The sequence below is a fragment of the Phyllostomus discolor genome, chromosome 1, assembly GCF_004126475.2.
Source record: "Phyllostomus discolor isolate MPI-MPIP mPhyDis1 chromosome 1, mPhyDis1.pri.v3, whole genome shotgun sequence".
NCBI classification, from domain to species: domain Eukaryota; kingdom Metazoa; phylum Chordata; class Mammalia; order Chiroptera; family Phyllostomidae; genus Phyllostomus; species Phyllostomus discolor.
Window position 1 is genome coordinate 182568651 of NC_040903.2, and position 18148 is coordinate 182586798.

An 18148-nucleotide genomic window follows, 5' to 3' on the forward strand; every position below is an offset into this window, starting at 1 on the left:
ATATTTAAGAGAGTACTTCTACATCAGTTTCACTCTTCTGAGAATAGCTACTTTACTACCCCAGATAAAAATAGAAATAACTACAACTACAGTAGTTCATATATTCACGAACCATTTCTTTAGGGGATGATTTCACTTTAATGAAATTTCACTTAAATGTCAGCATGTCCTATTGTAAAAAGTCATTTAAAAAATTATTTCTGAAAGTAAGAATTCATGGATAGGCTTTCTATGGTAATAGTATCTAGGCTTAAAGAGTTTGCTTATTAAGTTAATGAATTTTTCAAAGCATCATTTACTTGCTGTTTTTATTTTGTAGTAACAAATATTCACTGTTTACCTAAGATATTGTTTTATGTGTTTATGTTCTGGTTTAGAATTTCAGAAAGGGAGAAGGAAATAACTGGTCTCCAGAATGAGTTAGATTTTTTGAAGGATGCTGTTGAACACCAGAGGAAGAAAAATAATGTAAGCATATCTTTATTGGAGTAAAGCTTTTCTTTTTAGTTGTTCACCGAAGTATCATGGTTCAGAATTTTTAAAAAATCTTTTACTTTAGATTTTTCTTAATCTTTGTAAGTACTATTTTGTGTATAGCTTTTTGGGGGAGGATTATTGGGGTAATTTTATTGGAGAACAGATTTTTTTAAATGAATAAGTGAAAAGACCAATTTGCATACTCTGAATAGTATTTAAAATATTGAAGCTATAATTATTTCAGCTTCAGATTAATTTTTTATTAAAATATAGTTGATTTTCTATTGAACTTTTATTTGGGAAGATTATTCCTTCAGTTCAGCATTTTAAAATCAAGGTATTTCCTCTTTGTAAACTAAAAGTAATGCCAGTATTCAAACAGAGTATTTTCAGTAATTAAATCTTTCAAAGTTTTCTGGAACCTCCTTTTTTTTTTTAAAACTAAGGTGGTTCAAATTTGGGGAATTAAGCATGTTAGGACCTGAATACTTTTATGCTGAAATGGGAATGGATAGTGCTCTAAGAAGTATAAATCCTGATACTCTTACTAAATTTAAATAGTGAATTAAGGTGAATTTCTTCAATTCTCTCTGACCAGAAGGTGATACCTGTGAGTAAAATACAAACATTTTTGGTAGAGAAGAACTTTTTGCACAAAAAAGTATAATTGCTAAGATTTAAGGAAGGTTAAAAACGTTAATGAAATCTAAGGGGATATTGATAGTAAACTGATGTATTTTCTAATGAAAGTAAAATTTTTCAAAGTTTGCATTAATTTATGAATTTAACAAGTTGAAATGTCCCTGCAACTCTGAGTTTGTCAAAATTAGGTATGGGAATTGCCCTCCTGTATTCGTGTAACATTACTAATAGCATCGTTACTAATGGTATCGCTTGGCCACAAAACCTGAATTGATTTTGCCAATATACTGCTAACATCCTAACTGTGTTTTATTATTGGGATTCTGAGATAAAGAGTGCACAGTAAATGCCATTCTAATGCAGCAGCAGCAGCAGCAGCGCTGGAGGCACTGATGTGTATGAAAGGAGCCAGGACACTGGAGGCAAGGAGATTGCTAGTTCTGCCACTTCATTTGTTGTGTACACTTTACCTATTTTTTTAAACTATCTGAGCTGTGGATTCCCCATCTATACAGTGGGAATAAAAGCCTCTTAGGGTTGTTGTGAGGATCAGTGAGGATTTATGTGAAGTGCCAAGTGCAGTGTTGGGAACATATAAGTAAGTATTCAATAAATGGTGGTTATTGGCTTTTTATTTTTTGTTTTTAATCTGTTTGGATTTCTAAATCTGGAGAACGACTGAGAGAGCAGTTGTCCTTGTATTTGTTGATGAAATGCTGTTAAACTAGATCTTTCAGAGTTCCGTTTCCAATGACCTCTGTTTCTCTTCCAAGAGAATGTGTTTTATAGCCTTCCTGCCTCCTGGTTTGCCTGGATCAAGTAGCTCACACAGTTCATGTCAGGTTGCTTTATGACATACACATTTGACCATGCCAAGAAAGATACAGAAGCACTGTGAGTTACTATGTCATTCCTAGGTAGACTTGAAATGTGTTAATTCAATAAAACATTTACAGAAAAAAAATATTTAGCTGCAGTGGAAAGTCCTATGAGTTATACAAGGCCTTGTTTAAAAGTCACATGTAAAGCCTTTTGCATTCTTATGTATTTGCTTTGTCCTTAATCCTTTAATACTCGGTGTATCTGAAATCATATTTGTAATCTTGGTATGTGTGTTTACTTTTCAATGCTTTCTTCTTTGTCACATGTGCACAGTAACTACTTTAAAGCTGGCATATTTGGTGTGAATACTAAAACATGCGAAGTGGGCATCTTTATTTTCTCATTCAAATTTCTAAACATTGCTTTTTATTTTTTGCTAATATACATATTTTTCCATTGAAATAATTTTGCAGTAACCAGCATTTAAATGCAGTGCAAAATAGTGATGAAATAAAAAGCAAAAATCTTTCAATAATGGATAAACTGAAATCATTCTTTCTAAAAATGATTAGGACCTTCGGGAGAAAAACTGGGAAGCAATGGAAGCATTGGCATCAACTGAAAAAATGCTGCAGGACAAAGTGAACAAGACTTCCAAGGTTGTAATGCTAACTCCTAGAAGCAATCCATTGAACAGAGAAAATCTGCAGCTTGTCTTAAAACAGACTAAAGCATTTAATTATACTGCAATTTAAATATAAAATCTTATCCATCCACATTTATCATCTCTGCCATCTCTGCTTTTTTCATCTACTCCTTGAAGCTTTAATTTTGGGCATGCTGGTTTGTTGTGATTACCTGATTGTTTAAGCTTTGGTGATTACTGCTTTTAAGCTGAAGAGTCTCAGGAGAGCTGTGCCTCCCATGTAAGCTCCTGTGAGATAGACAGTGTGTGCCTGTTGCGTTGGTTGTTAAAACTTTGATGAAAATCCTGAGCCAAAAATATCTCACTGAATTAAGAAGTACATTCAAATGCCTAGGATGCACCTACAACACAGTAAACTCTCCTAGGTTCTTTGGGGCACCCCAAGATACACAAGGTGGAAAATAATACGTCTTAAAAGTACAGGAAATAGATCACTTCTTGGTATGTTATTGGGGATGGTTCCTTACAAGAGAGGGAAATAAAATTAAACTTTAGGTTTGGAAGTGGCTGGGCAGTAAGGATACCAGTGTTATGTTTGGTATGGAATATCAATATAAGGGGTAATTCTCTTGACCAGAGTATGTGTAGTACTCCTGAAGCATCTCTCCCTGTCTTCAGTGCGATACAGGATATTCTCCTTGAGCTCAAGTTGTTTCATGGGTTTGTAGATTTCTAATGAATTATAAATAAGAAGTTGTTTTTAAAGATTGCAAGAACTGAATGTGCCAGATTAGCCAAGCGTTTTGAAAATTCCTACCAAAAATAAATGTGGAATAGTAGTAGTAAATTTTATAGATGGGTTTATAAAGCTCATTAATTATGTGATTTAGTTCAGCATTCTGTAAGTATTTTGTGTGCCCAGGTAATCTGTCGAATTTTAAATGTAAGTCTTAGTGACATCTGAAGGACTTTTTTTTTAAGTAGGGTTTTAATAATTTTTTTAATCATTATATGTTTGTAGTTATATTTCCTTTCATGTAATGGAAATTTACTTATATACTTACCTACCTGGCCCTAATTATCACTAAATCCTAAACTTGAGACAGCTGGCAGATGTTGGGAGCAGAGAAATCTAGACCGAGAAATAGAGAAACCTAGTCCAGGGAGGGTATTGTTTCATTGGGAGCAGTTGCAATCAGTGCTGTCAGCATTGGGGGTCCTGGCATAGTTTCTGGTTGTTTTTAAAACTTTGTTTTTCGTGGTTAAGGGCTACCTTTTGGCTTTTATTTTGGTATCTAAGTAGATACTTTGTTATCTAGATACTTTGGTATCTAGACTGGGTATCTAGGAAGTACTAATTTCTTAATCACTCTGCAAGAAGTTATTTGCTGCCTGTCATAGGCATCCTGGCATATTATGGTTCCAAAAGCTAGAGTTTATCCATGTTTCATCATGTATTTGGTGATGAGAATAAGAATTTACCTGCATTTGAAAACTTACCACCAAGCGCATGCTGGCTTCTTGCATAGCTAATAATCTATAGAGAAATAGAATTTACAATCCTTCCCTATTTTGATGGAATCTAGTCCTCAGCATAGGTGTAAAGTGGTACTGATTCACCCAGAATCACAAGTTGTGCTGTAAAGAGTAAATATTCTTGAGGAGCTACTATAAAGGTTAGGTTCTCAAGAAAGATACTTTACATATGTTACACTTAGGTTAAGATAATAAGGAAATTATAATGATTCAGTTTTCAATTGTCGGACCTCTTCTAGATGTTACAGAAGAAAGGAAATTGTATCCACAACCAAACTACTTTGTCAAATGAAAATTTTTTAGCTAAAATTTATTAATACAAACTAAAAGTAACTTCTCATCTTTGTGCCTCTTGGTTAAAAGTTAGACACTTATTTTCCTTAGACTCTTTTTCCCTTCAGAAGTTTTTGAAAAACATTCTGTTTCACAGGGTCTCTTTTCCTAAGTGACTGTCTTTAGATACTGCTCTGCCATTTTTATGGTCAGTTGGTAAAAAATGACCTCTTAATTGTCTCTGAATCGGCAGTTAAGCATTGTCCTTGAATGAGTGTACCATATTTTGTGCAGTTAGGTGAGTATATTCCTCAGAAATAGTACACTTTATTTGGCTTATTTAAAATACTCCATTAAAGGATCTCTTTTTAAATCCTGCCACTAATCCTGAATACAGTTAACAGCTTTTTGTGTATAGAAAATATGATTAATCTCTAGTTTTTTATTGTGTGACTTTAGATTTTCATGTTACTAGATTTTCTTGAAGTGTATACATCTTAAACTTGTAATAGATTTCAAAGATCACATTTAAATGGGGAGGGAATAGGGTTGAGATCTTGCTAGCTTGCTTGTCTTTTGCTATCTGGTGAACTTCAACAAATGTTTTGACATGATTTTTTTGGCTTGGTTTTAGATGTGCATTTTTTTAGCTCTCATTTTTTATCTTGTAGATAGTTTGAGTATTGGATTTTTATTTTGTATGTGATCAAGCCATTACCCTAATTTTGACAAACCATGGTTTTGAGTTAATTGATATCTGTTAGACTTGGATTTGGATTTAAATTCACCAAATTTAGACCTGCATTTGTAAGAGTTAAATTTTAAATTTATAGCTGACAGAGTCCATACACAAGTGTCAGAGTTAGTCTTCTTGATTGATGCTTGGCATTGGTGACGTAATGCGACGTCAGTTTCTCCTCCTTTTTCCCCATGTGCACCACCCATCAAATTACGATTTTTCTCTTTGTTCAGCCTAAGTAGTTTCACCTGGCCTTGAAGCTGGAACCAATGAAAGTTGCCATTTTAATCCCCTGGCGTCACAGTCCGTCAGTGACCCATGTTTTCGTAGAGATTTGCCAGTCAGTAAGCCTCAGTTCTGTTGCCCAGATGCATACTTTCTACGTGTAGTTTGTTGCAGCTGTGGAAAGTGGTTTTTGTACATACAGTTTAAGGTTTTAGCTGCAGGAAATGTATTTTGTGTTTGGGGTTTTATTTGGTTTTCGAAGTGTTCCTGGAGGGACAAATTACTTAATTTCTAATGGCAAGGAAAATGTCTGTGTAGTCAGATATGGCCTTGGTTTGATTAATGTAAGACATGATTTGTTATTTAGGGGGCTCTAGAGATTTTGTAGATTTTTTTATGGAAGCCTTTTGACATTTAAAATGGGAAAATTTTGATATTTGTCGCTATTAAGATGAGTTTTGAAGACATTTTGACTTTCTCCTCCCCTAGAGCTTAAAAGACTTTACCTTGTTTTCTTTTGTTGTTGTTTTTTGTTTTCAATTCTATAATCTTGTAAGTTTGATTCAATCTTCTGCTTTAGGAAAGACAGCAACATGTGGAAGCTGTTGAGTTGGAAGCTAAAGAAGTTCTCAAAAAACTATTTCCAAAGGTGTCTGTTCCTTCTAATTTGGTAAGATTTATTTATTATTTTTTCAAAACATGGCATTTTAATCACCCTTCAAGGAAGCTGTGAAGAAGTTGAATTTGCACTTTGCACTTGGTTTCAATAGTGCATCAATTCCTTATTCTTTTCCACTTTTAACCTAGAGTGCTTTTAGGTAGTGGAGGTCAGTAACTTATTTGTGTTTACTTAGCCAATACTTTTGTTGTATCTCTAAACTTAATTTTTTAAAATTATATTTTATTGATTATGCTATTACAGTTGTTCTGGTTGTCCCCCCTTTCTCCCCCTCCACACAGCACCACCTGTTTCCTCAGGCAATCTCCCCACCATTGTTCATGTCCACAGATCATGCCTGTGAGTTCTTTGGCTACTCCCTTTCCTATACTGTACTTTACACCCCCAGGGCTATTCTGTAACTACTGATTTGTACTTCTGAATCTCCTCACCTCTTCACCCATTCACCCTACCCTTTTCCCATCTGGCAAACATCAAAATGTTCCTGTATCTATGATTCTGTCTCTATTCTTGTTTGCTTAATTAGTTTTTTAGATTCAATTATTGATAGATACATATGTTTTGCCATTTTCTTATTTTAAGAAAAAGAAGATTAAAACTATGAATAAGTCCTTTTAACAGTTCATATAATAATGGTTTGGTAATGATGAACTCCTTTAGTTTCTTCTTGTCTGGGAAGCTCTTTATCTGCCCTTTGATTCTAAATGATAGCTTTGCTGGGTAGAGCAATCTTGGTTGTAGGTCCCTGCTTCATGACTGAATATTTCTTGCTAGTTCCTTCTAGCCTGCAAAGTTTCTTTGGAGAAATCAGCTGACAGTCTTATGGGCACTCCTCTGTAGGTGACTAACTTCTTTTCTCCTGCTGCTTTTTAAGAATAAGATTATTTATTTATTTTTAGACAGGGAAAGGGAGGGAGAGAATTATCAATGTGTGGTTGCCTTTCACACGCTCCCTATTGGGGACCTGGCCTGCAACCCGGCAATGTGCCCTGAATGAGAATCGAACTGGTGACCCTTTGGTTCCCAGGCTGGTGCTTAGTCTGCTGAGCCACATCAGCCAGGGCTTTTTCTTGCTGCTTTTAAGATTCTCTCTTTATCTTTCCTTTTGGCATTTTAATTATGATGTGTCTTGGAGTGGGCCTCTTTGCATTCATCTTGTTTGGTACTCTCTGTGCTTCCTGGACTTGCATGTCTATTTCCTTCAACAAATTAGGGAAGTTTTCTTTTACTGTTTTTTCAAATAGATTTCCAATTTCTTGCTCTTTCTCTTCTCCTTCTGGCAGCCCTATGATGTGAATGTTGGACTTCTTGAAGTTGTCCCAGAGGATGCATATACTACCCTCATTTTTTTGGATTCTTTTTTCTTCTTGTTGTTTTTGGTTCCTTATGTTCCAAATCATTGATATGAATGTCAGCTTCATCTACTCTATAGTGGTTTCCCTGTCAATTATTCTTCATTTCAATTAGTGTATCCTTCATTTGTGACTGGATGTTTTTTTTTATGCTGTTCACGTCCTCACTCTTTTACTAGTGTTTTGAACTCTGCATCTGACAGATTGCTTATCTCCATGTTATTTAGCTCTTTTTCTGGAGTTTTGATCAATTTCATTTGGGCCATCTTTCTTTGCCTCATTTTGGCAGCCTTCCTGTGTTTGTTTCTATGTATTAGGTAGATCTGCTTTGACTCTGTGTCTTGGTAGTGAGGCCTAATTTAGTGGGTGTTCTATTGGGTCCAGTGGCATCTCCTCCCCTATCACCTAAGCTGGTGCACCCTATATGTGGGCTGAGTACTCCCTCCTCTTGTAGTTGAGCCTTGGTTGCTGTTGACAGATCAATGGGAGGGATTTTCCCAGGCTAGTCAGCTATAAGGACTGACTGACCACTGACCACCACCCTCTACCCTCCATGTAGGATCAGCTATGTAGGGGCAGGATGTTGATGCTCTGACTAGGTCTGTAGCTGTCCACTGAGTATGCTGACCCTGAGGTTTCCTGGGTGGTGCAGGCCAAGGGCAGCCCCCACCTGTGTTTTGCCCAGGGCACCCTGCCTGAGTTGTAAAGCAGTCCGATAGGCTGCTACTTGTGCTGGGCTTGGAGAGTTCCCGGCAAAGCCAAGCTGTGAATATAAGCTGGCTGTTGCTAGTGCTTGGCCTGGGGCTCACTGAGGCTACCAGCTGTTGCTTGTTTGATAGGATTTAGGGAGTCATGAAGCATGAGCCAACACCACCCATTCACATGGAAAAGCAGCTTGAGTATGCGGCAAATCGGGTGGGGCAGAGACTTTGGGGAGCTCCAAGGCAGACCAAACAGTGTTAGCCAGGTTGATGGAGTCTCAGCTATGGCACCAGCCTGCCAGCTTTGTGGGAGAAGGATTTAGAAAAGGAACAGTGGCCTCTGTTCACCTTGATGCCAGACACTTCAGCCTCTCCCTGTATACCACTGGTGCCCATCAAGCTGCCACCACATGCTGGAGCCCAGAGGGAGTGAGTCTTAGCAGGTGAGTCTGTGTGTGGGTCTTTAAGAGGAACTGCTTGGGGGTTCAGCAGTTTCCTCTACCAACTCAATCCCCGCTGTTTATCACAGCCAGAAGTTTTGGGGACTTTTCTTCCTGGCACTGGAATCCTGGGTGGGGGGGGTCTGGTGTGGGGCTAGGACTCCTTCTCCAGAGATAATCCCTGCCAAATTTTTAGCCACCACATGTGGGTGTGGAACCAACCTGTTCAACATCTGTGCCCCTCCTATCAGTCTGGATGGATGTGATTTCTTCAATTCTGCAGTTGTCAGACTTCCATTCAACTCAATTTCTGACTGTTCTGAGTGATGGTTATTCTGTATATTAGTTGTAATCCTGATGTGGTTGTGCAAGGAGGCAAGCTGTGTCTGCACTGCCATCTTGACAGGAAGTCCTAATGAACTTTAAATATGAGACATTACTTAGAAGATAATAAATACCATATTTGGGAAAGAATGACTTCTTAGTGGTTAATAAGCCAATAATGTTCTTAATGGCTTAATTCAAAATAAAACTTAATTGAAGTGATTGCTCCTTAGCTTTAGGAACACTGCGTTTTAGTTAAATATGTAATATCAGGAAGCAAGCTCTTTTCATTTCAAAACTCAAGGTTTTGATCATCTATTAAGGTCTTCAAGTAAGAGTCTTGAGGATAACATAGGACAACTTCTTTTACTTGAGGTTATGTGTGTTTTAAGTGGGAGAGAAGAATTGCTTTGATTCAGACAATTAATACATTGAATATTTGAGGCCAGAGAAAGCTAGTGAGTATGTATAGTTTCCTAAAATGCTGATGTAGATCTTTCTTTTATTTTAATGGAGAATTGTATACATACTCAGACGTAGAGTAGCATAACTAACCTGATATAACCAATATTCTGCTTTAGCCATTCTTCATACACAGCATGAATCCACAATACATACCATCTTGTTTTACCTCCTACTCTGCACTTCCTAGATTATTTTGAAGAAAGCCAAACATCAGAGCATTTCCTCTATAAGTATGTCTAAAAGATAAGGATGCCTTAAATAAATACTACTACATTTTTTAAAAAATCCTTAATTTCATACATCTAGTCAACACATTTCTCTAATTGTCATGTCAATCATCTATGTAGTTATAATTTAATGAAATAATAACTACTTATTGTAGTTTGTTACAGTTAGGACTCAAATAAGGGCCAGTAAATGATTGGTTTAAGATAGTCGCTTAGATCTTTCTTATTCCATGGGTTCCCTTCTATTTGTTAGCAGTCCCTACCCCGACCCCCTTAAAAAAAGACAACTGGTGGTTTTATATGCCGTTTCCCAGTCTGACTTCAAGCTGTCCGAGTCCCTGTAGTGAGTGCCATTGTGCTTCTCCGTCCTCTGCGTATTCCCTAAATTGGTAGTCAGTAGAGGCCTGATTGGGTCCAGGCTCAGTACTTCTGGAGTAGGGTGGGATGAAGACAAGACAACCTCATAGGCAGTGTTGTACGCTTCATCAGCATGGGAGAGATCTAAACTATATGACCTGGAGGGAGGCTTACAAACTTTAAACAAGTTAATTTAGTTTTTCAGCTGACTTGTAGTTATATTGAATGCTAGCATTTGAAGCTAAGTAGGATTTTCATAATACCCATTCGGTCTTGGTTCAAATTTATGATGTGAGAATACAATTTTTTTCTTTTATAAAAAGAAGAGGCTTTTTTGTCTAATTAGTGCTATGATCAGTATTATAGAATTGTATCGTACTATTGGGTGATCTCAGCATCCAGTTTTTTTAATTTCTGATTCTCATTTGATACAGTGTAGAGAATCCTGATTCAGCCATGTAAATGCAGCTTTAAATTACAGCAGTTAATATAAATTTCATGTATTCTTTTTTTTCTTAGATTCAACTAAACCAAAGCCTTAAAAGAGGACTAAGAAGAAATTTGACTTAAAGTATCTAGCAAATAAATACTATATCAAACTTTAAAATTTAGATAAACATCAAAAATGTAGAATTATTTGTTCTGAAATTTAGAATAATGGCTAAAACGATAATATATGCTTCATGTTTGCATCAGCTAATCTGTCAGCACAAATAGTTTTTGTTGGTTTAAACAAGTAAATGTTGGTTTATGCTTATCATTTCTCATTATGATTTTAAAAGCCCTTCATAATACATATTTATTTTGAAATTTTTTCAGAATCCTGAGAGTACCTTCAGAGAATTTGTAATCCTCTGAGTAGTTTATCTTCAGTTAACTTTTAGTTTATAATCTCAGAATACTTGATTTTTGAAAATGGTTTACCTGAAAAAATGTTTAGAAAAGTTATGCATTCTAGATATTCTGTGTTTTAAATATTGAATCTGTTAGTCCTTGCACTAGTAAGTGGCACGGCTGGATTTGAGCCCGGACAATCTACCTATAAGTTGCAGATAGCCTTCGTTTGGATCGATAAGATTTCATTTTGATGTTAGTACATATGTACATTTTTGATGTTTGTTTTCAAGACTTGGTTATGTACAATTTATGCATTATATTCTTTTTTGAAATTTCCAGAGGGTTGGTGTTTGTCTGTGTAGCTTTCTTTTATAACCATGTAATTTGTTTATTTAATTTTTTTGCCTATTTTATTTAGATATTTTTGAAAATTGGTTCTTTTTATACTTTTCTGCTCCACAGAGTTATAGTGAATGGTTGCATGGATTTGAAAAGAAGGCAAAAGAATGTGTGGCTGGAACTTCTGGCTCAGAGGAAGTTAAGGTTAGTTTAAGACGTGAAGTACCTATATTTTAACCAAAAAAGAAGTAAATCAGAATTTGTTCTTATAAGCTTGGGAAAGAAGAAACATGTACTACTGTATTTTGCCGTGTATAATGTGTACTTTTTTTGCCCAAATTTTGAGGGAAAATAAGCACGAGCACTATGCATGAGTGTAATCATTACATACCATGGGTGTAATGGGCATAAAAATCCCGTGTGCAGTGCGCACAGAAACGTGGGTACGTGGTGCACATGGCAAAAGACGGTATTATGAGTACACTAATGACTTTTTGAGAAATTATAGGGCAATTTTATTTTGTATAAATTTTGGCGAAAATGCTGTAAGTCTTCCTTGTATTTGATTTGTGTACAAAGTTAATGTTTGCCATGTCTTTAACTCTTGTGTAACTCATTTCCAAAACTGAATGTTTATCTCTTACTCTCTTTTTGGCCTGAGTTAAAGAGTAGAGCTCAGTTGGGGTAGGCAGGTAGAAACTGACTGGTTTGCCAACATGTCCCCCAGTCCACACCTGAAGTGTTCTGAACCTAGATGTGCTTTTTTCCTTGACTACTGAAATTTGGGAGATTGGCTTCTCTTTGTTAAGTGGCATGATTACAGTCCCCTTTTCCCATGTGTGTAGCATAGGTATTATGATTTTACTTCACACGTGGATCTGCTTTGATTTTTCCATCCTGCTAAAGAGTGACAAGCCTATTTATCATAAAATGGTGTAATGTATTTTGGAGTAAGCATACTTGGAGAGTTTCATTATCAAAAACCAAAAGACCACAAAGGTCAATGAACTTTATTTCTCCTTAAGAAGGTTGAAATGTTAGTGTTTCATTAGAAAACAGTTAGAAACCATTAGCCATAATATACCGGTAAGTGCTGAAACAAATTTGAAGCATAAAACTTTCTGGGAAAACGAGAGGGATTTTCTCTGTGTCGTTCTCTGCAGGTTCTGGAACACAGGTTGAGAGAGGCTGAGGAAATGCACACGCTGATCCAGCTAGAGTGTGAAAAATACAAGTCCGTCCTCGCGGAAACAGTAGGAAATGATTTTTAAACTACATTTTGGTTTCATTTTAAAATCATTAACTTATCCCTTAGTGTCTTAAACAGTTTATTTTAGCATTAGAACATGAGTTTTTTAAAACATCTATGCTTTTGTCCATAGGAAGGTATTTTACAGAAGCTACAGAGGAGTGTGGAGCAAGAAGAAAATAAATGGAAAGTTAAGGTTGATGAATCACAAAAGACTATTAAACAGGTATTTAAAAAGGAAGAGCTTAGAACGGTGATTCTCAAAGTGTGAGCCCTGGACCAGCAGCATCAGCATCACTTGGGTATTTGTTAGAAATGCGTGCTTGGCTCTCACTCAGGACTTACTGAGTCTGACACTCTGAGGGGCCAGTAATCTTTGTTTCAAGGAGCCCCTCAAGTGATTATGATGCCCACTCAAGATTGAGAATCGCTGGGTTAGAGTACAGCTAAAGGGTAATGATAAAGAATGTAAAGTGCTTTGAAAGTTACAGAATGACTGTGTGATAACAGGAGGTAAAGAATTTGGGGTTCAAAATGAGTTTTAAAACATTATATTGTGACTCACGATACAGTATTCAAGAAAAAGTTAGTCCTTTTCTTTGTGTACCTGACAGTTCTTGTGCAATCTTAGTTTTTCTCCCACGTACTTAGGTGTGCTGGAGCAGCATGTGTTGCTCGCCTGTTTTCCTGGGCCAACTGTGCAGAATTTAGGGATGCTGATGGTATTCTGTGTTAATGCATTTGGGAATTAAATACAGCCATTTATCAGTTAATTATTTAAAAATTAAGCTCTTCCAGAAGGGTGTAATATAATGGCATGCAGATGGGGGAGTTTGAACGCAATTTAAATCAAGTGAAATGTGAGGCTCTCATTTTTAAGGTCTTTTAAAATTCAGTATGGATTTAAATGAGATGCATTTCAAGACCTGAAGCGTCTAATGAATTAAAATTCAAGAAGATAGAAGCCTCTATATCCTTGGTGGTTTACTTGGTCATATAATTGTTTCACATTTCAGATGGAGTTGTCATTCACAGCTTTGGAACAAGAGCTAGAGCGATTAAGAAGAGAAAATAAAGATACTGAAAATGTATGTTATTTCATTGTTTGATTTATAACTTAGGGACTCATTTAACCATTAAGCTTTTTCTTAAGATCTGTGTCTTAAGATTTCTTTGATCTATTGATGCAGTTGTTAGGCATTTAAGAATATTCTTTGTAAGTTTTGAGGTGATACAGTTTTGTATTAATGAGTGTCGTAACCCCATCATGTGGAAGGGTCACGAAAGGAGATCTTAAATGTGCTAACTTTTCCTTCTTTGTTGCACTGCTAGCTGAGAACAGAACGAGAGAATTTGGAAATGGAACTAGAGAAGGCAGAAATTGAACGATCCACCTACGTCACAGAAGTCAGAGAGGTATTTACAGAAGAATTTTTTCAACTTCGCTCTCAATTTAAGTTTATAACAGAGTGATAAAATATTTCAGTATTAGTTGTTTGTGGCAAAGCTTCCAAGTAGCATACATAACACGGGCTACCATAAGGAGATCAATCTTAAACTCTAAACTTCATTGCAGCTGAAAGATCTGTTGACTGAATTGCAGAAAAAACTTGATGATTCATATTCTGAAGCAGTAAGACAGAATGAAGAGCTAAATTTGGTAAGAAGCTTGTTCTCCACTGGGTATCCAGTAGGCTCTGGAAGCACTTTTGTTGAGAGGTGGAGAAACCATCCAAACCTTTTCTCCTTGCTAACATCTTTAGCTTGGCATTTTTGTAAGTTTAATATAATCTTCATATTCTGATGACTCCTAAGATGATCTTCCTTTTCTTGGTTTCTAAGATGATCTTTCTTTCTTAGCTCCTAACAATAGCATGTTTGGCTTGCAACTCTTTCTGAAGAAATTTTTCCACTTTTTATAAAACCTAATTTCTTGGACAGCTAAATGAATAAAGAAATAAAATAAACTGGTAAACACTGACTGACTTCTGAAGATTGTCTTCTCAAAGTTATATAGTTAACTAGACCTTTTATTGTTTTAATAACAAGGGAGATTATCAAAGGTTGTAGATGCATCCTATCCTCTGTATTCAAGGGCAATAGTTCACCCAGATTCTTATTTTAAATGGTCTTTCTATAGATCGTAGATAACAAAAAGCTTATGAAATTATTTATTTATTTTATTTATTTTTAGAAAGAAGGGAAGGGAGGGAGAAAGAGAGGGAGAGAAATATCAGTGTGTCATTGCCTCTCACGTGGCCACCACCAGGGACCTGGACCTGGCCTGCAACCCAGGCATGTGCCCTGACTGGGAATCGAACTGGCAACCCTTTGGTTCGCAGCCTTTGCTCAATCCACCGAGCTACACCAGCCAGGGCAGCTTGTGAAATTCCTTATCATCACCATATCCTTTAGGGAACAGCAATCATAAAATTATAGACTTAAAGATTTAGCTAAACTTAGCTAAATGTCTTGTAAAGACATAGAGTACTCTGTATTCCCATTCTTAAATTTCTGGAAATTGATATGGATTGTGACAGAGTGAGTTGTTAGGTAATTATAACTATCATGTAGTATGTTTCAAAAACAATCATCATGTGTTGCTGTGACTTAAAAATTGTTATAGGATGTGATTAGATTTTTGTAAAGTACCTGAATAAAGTCTAGGAAGATTATAGTAAGTTTCTTCTTACTCCAAGTTTATCCTGCCCAGTATGCAATTTTCTTGTTAGTACTGCTGTTCATACCAAAGAAAACATCTTAACGCATTCATGTGTGGTTGGTCTTCTGTGTTATGGTAGTAATTTGTGGGAATACGTTTTCAGAATAGGGCTCTATGGGACATACACATAGAGACCCCACCCCACACCCACCTCCTTATTTTTGAAATAACATTTTTGTTTCATTTACCTATACTTTACCTTAACTGAATCATTTCCACTGCAGTGTGAGACTGGTTTTACACATATGTTCACTACACACTGTACAGATCAGGACTGTGCGATGCCACAGTTACACGCCTTACAATGGATGCATCTTCAGAAAATGATTTCTCCCACAGTTCTTGGAGATACTACTTTTAATTTTGGTGCTTTGTGGGTGACTCCAACAGTGTCATCAAGTCCACAGGGTTATGGTTGAGTCTTCATTCAGCCAGGTGCTCTTTGTATTTTTTGTTGCTCAACTTCTGTTTAGAGCTTATTTTGAGGGTTTTTTTTTTTCTTTTAGTTGCTTTGAGGTTGTAACCTTTATTTTAGTTTTTGTTTGTTTGATCAGGGAAACTGTTGCCACATTTTAAGATAAAATAATTTTTTTGCCTATACATATAGTATGTGTTCTTGGGCCAAAGGAATAATCTCTGGTATATTTAATCAGAGTTAAATAAAGGAGCAAAAACTGAAGAAGTTGGGTATTTAAATAGAGTTCTAAAAATAAAGTTTCCAAATGGAATGCCACCCATAATTGTCCCTCCAGTTCAGTGTGTCAGCATCTTGTATTTCCCCCTTGGGGTCTCCAGACCTGTTTGCAGTGTCGTGCAGGTGCCCGTGGGTGGGAGGCTAAATCAATTAGCTTGGTGAGTTTGAATAAGAAAATTACTTTTTTCGTCAATGTGTAGCCCATTCCCCTTATTCATGTTTAAATCCGAACAGTTACCAAGACTGGAGGCATTATATATTGTCACTAGAGTTTTAATTAAAGAGCTCCGTTACTATTTTGACAGCTGGTTGTTAAGAAGTGTATCCCTAAGACATTTCTTGTTAGTGTTACTGGGCCAGCGTGGTCTCACCCTGATCTCCTCAGTGACGTCTTAAAGGGTGATCGACATTTAAATTTTTGAAGTTTTCAATTTACTGGATTTGTAATCTTCTGTTCATTGTCTTTTAAAGCATTACACAGTTGCATTTTCTTAACCGTATAGGTCAAGAAAGTCTTTAAACACCAATTAGTAAAGTTTCCTGAGTACTTGTCTTTTAATTTGGAGTAATTTAAATATGAATGAACTACTTTTTGAATAGTGAATAGTAACAGTTTTTAAAGGCGTTTTACTAGAATTTGATAGTTTTGTTTTTACATTTGCAGTTTTCTACTCTAAACTCGAGTTTGTTTCTATAGCTTTTCTTATGTTTAGCTTTACCAGATGGCAACCTCCACTGCTTAGCTTTTCTGTACATCTGGTGCAGCATATTGGCTAATCCACTGTGCATAATAACTGTTAGAGATTCCATTCTTTCTCATTCATTCTTCAGTCTTAGAGGTCTAAGCATAATCAAGGGAGGACTAAAATAAAGTTAATTATGGTGTTCCTTTATTTTTACAGTTGAAAGCACAGTTAAATGAAACACGCACAAAACTTAGAACTGAACAAAATGAAAGACAGAAGGTAGCTGGTGACTTGCATAAGGTAAGAAGATGTTACATCATCATGCTGTGTTGTGCCTTGAATCTTAAGCAGACATACTGTTAATTCTGCATTTATTGTTTTGCATTATTTAATTTTATAAATTTAAACTGTTACACACTTTTTGGGACTAAACCTTTGGCTTGTTTTTTTTTATTTTTTTATCAAAATTTTTTTTCAAGTTTTAATTTTCCATTACCATTTAGTGCCCTTGTACTCCCCTACCCCCTGCAATCACCACACTGTTGTCTATGTCCACGAGTCCTTTTTCCTTTTTGCTCCATCCCTCTACTCTCCACCCTCCCCCATTAGCTGCCACCCTGCTCTCTATCCATAAGTCTGTCTCTGTTTCGCTTGTTAGTTCCATTTGTTCATAGATTCCACATATCAGTGAAATCACATGGTACTTGTCTTTTTTTGACTGGCTTATTTCATGTAGCATAATGTTCTCCAAGCCCATCCATACTGTCACAAAAGGTAAAACTTCTTTTTCACGGCCGAGTAGTGTTCCATTGTATAAATGTACATAGTTATTTTATCCTCTCATCTACTGATGGACACTTGGGCCACTTCCATATATTGGCAATTGTAAGTAATGCTGCAGTGAACATAGGGGTGCTTATGTTCTTTGGAATTAGTGTTTTGTGTTTCTTCAAACATTTTTCCAGAAGTGGGATCACTGGATGTTTTTTCAACTTAACTTGCTTTATCATTTCATCACACTTGTGTAATTAATTGCTTTATAAAGTATAGAGTGAACTTTAAATTTAATTGAAGTTATTTTTTTTAAAAAATTGGTTACATCCATATGGGGGCAATTAAGTTAGTGGGGGCAATGTAGTTGTTTATCTTCATGGATCTAAAAGATGTGTGTAGGCCTTATGTTTTAGAAGTTTGTTCCTTTCATTTATTTCTTTGTAGAAATACATTTCCCTTAATGTCATATAAATAGGCAGTTTTTAGTACTACATTTTTTATCTTTTGCATTAGGTTGGTTGACATGTTATTTGTAATTTTGAGGTATTTTTCAAAGTGTAATTCATGTGTTTATTATGAAAGGTGCTTTAGAGTTACAGTTGTGTTCATGGGTTATACAGTCATTAGTAAAACAAGTATGTCGCTTTTTCAAAAGTTGAAAGAAATAATTGGGTTGGTCAGAAACTCTGTATGGTTTTTTCTGTAAAATAAAAGACACAGTTTTCATTTTCACCAATACCTTTATTGATTTGGATATCCTGAGTATGCGACTATCTCCCACTATCAGATTCTAGTGAGGAGAGGCCAGGGGTGCTGTTGAACATCCTCCAGTGCCTAAGACAGCCCCACAGCAAAGAACTATTTGGCCAAAATGTCAGTTGTACCAAGAAACTTCACAAACGACTTTTGACACATTTGGTCAGTCTCAGCGCCTTCTCCATA

At 36.1% G+C, this 18148-nt stretch overlaps 1 protein-coding gene across 10 annotated transcripts in view; it reads left to right on the top strand.

Annotated features, from left to right (window-relative positions):
- KTN1 (kinectin 1) overlaps positions 1-18148 on the top strand; it is a 110785-nt gene that overhangs the window by 85425 nt on the left and 7212 nt on the right. For 3 of the 10 annotated variants that reach the window (XM_028508268.2, XM_036010278.1, XM_036010279.1), the window contains 10 exons: positions 378-468; positions 2514-2600; positions 5941-6030; positions 11205-11285; positions 12245-12334; positions 12464-12556; positions 13347-13418; positions 13663-13746; positions 13907-13990; positions 16649-16732. In XM_028508268.2, coding sequence (XP_028364069.1) covers positions 378-468; positions 2514-2600; positions 5941-6030; positions 11205-11285; positions 12245-12334; positions 12464-12556; positions 13347-13418; positions 13663-13746; positions 13907-13990; positions 16649-16732 — 856 coding nt within the window. Of the gene's footprint in view, positions 1-377; positions 469-2513; positions 2601-5940; positions 6031-11204; positions 11286-12244; positions 12335-12463; positions 12557-13346; positions 13419-13662; positions 13747-13906; positions 13991-14024; positions 14473-16648; positions 16733-18148 lie in introns of those variants that run through there. The other 7 variants (XM_036010280.1, XM_036010281.1, XM_028508270.2 and 4 more) reach the window with 5 other exon arrangements.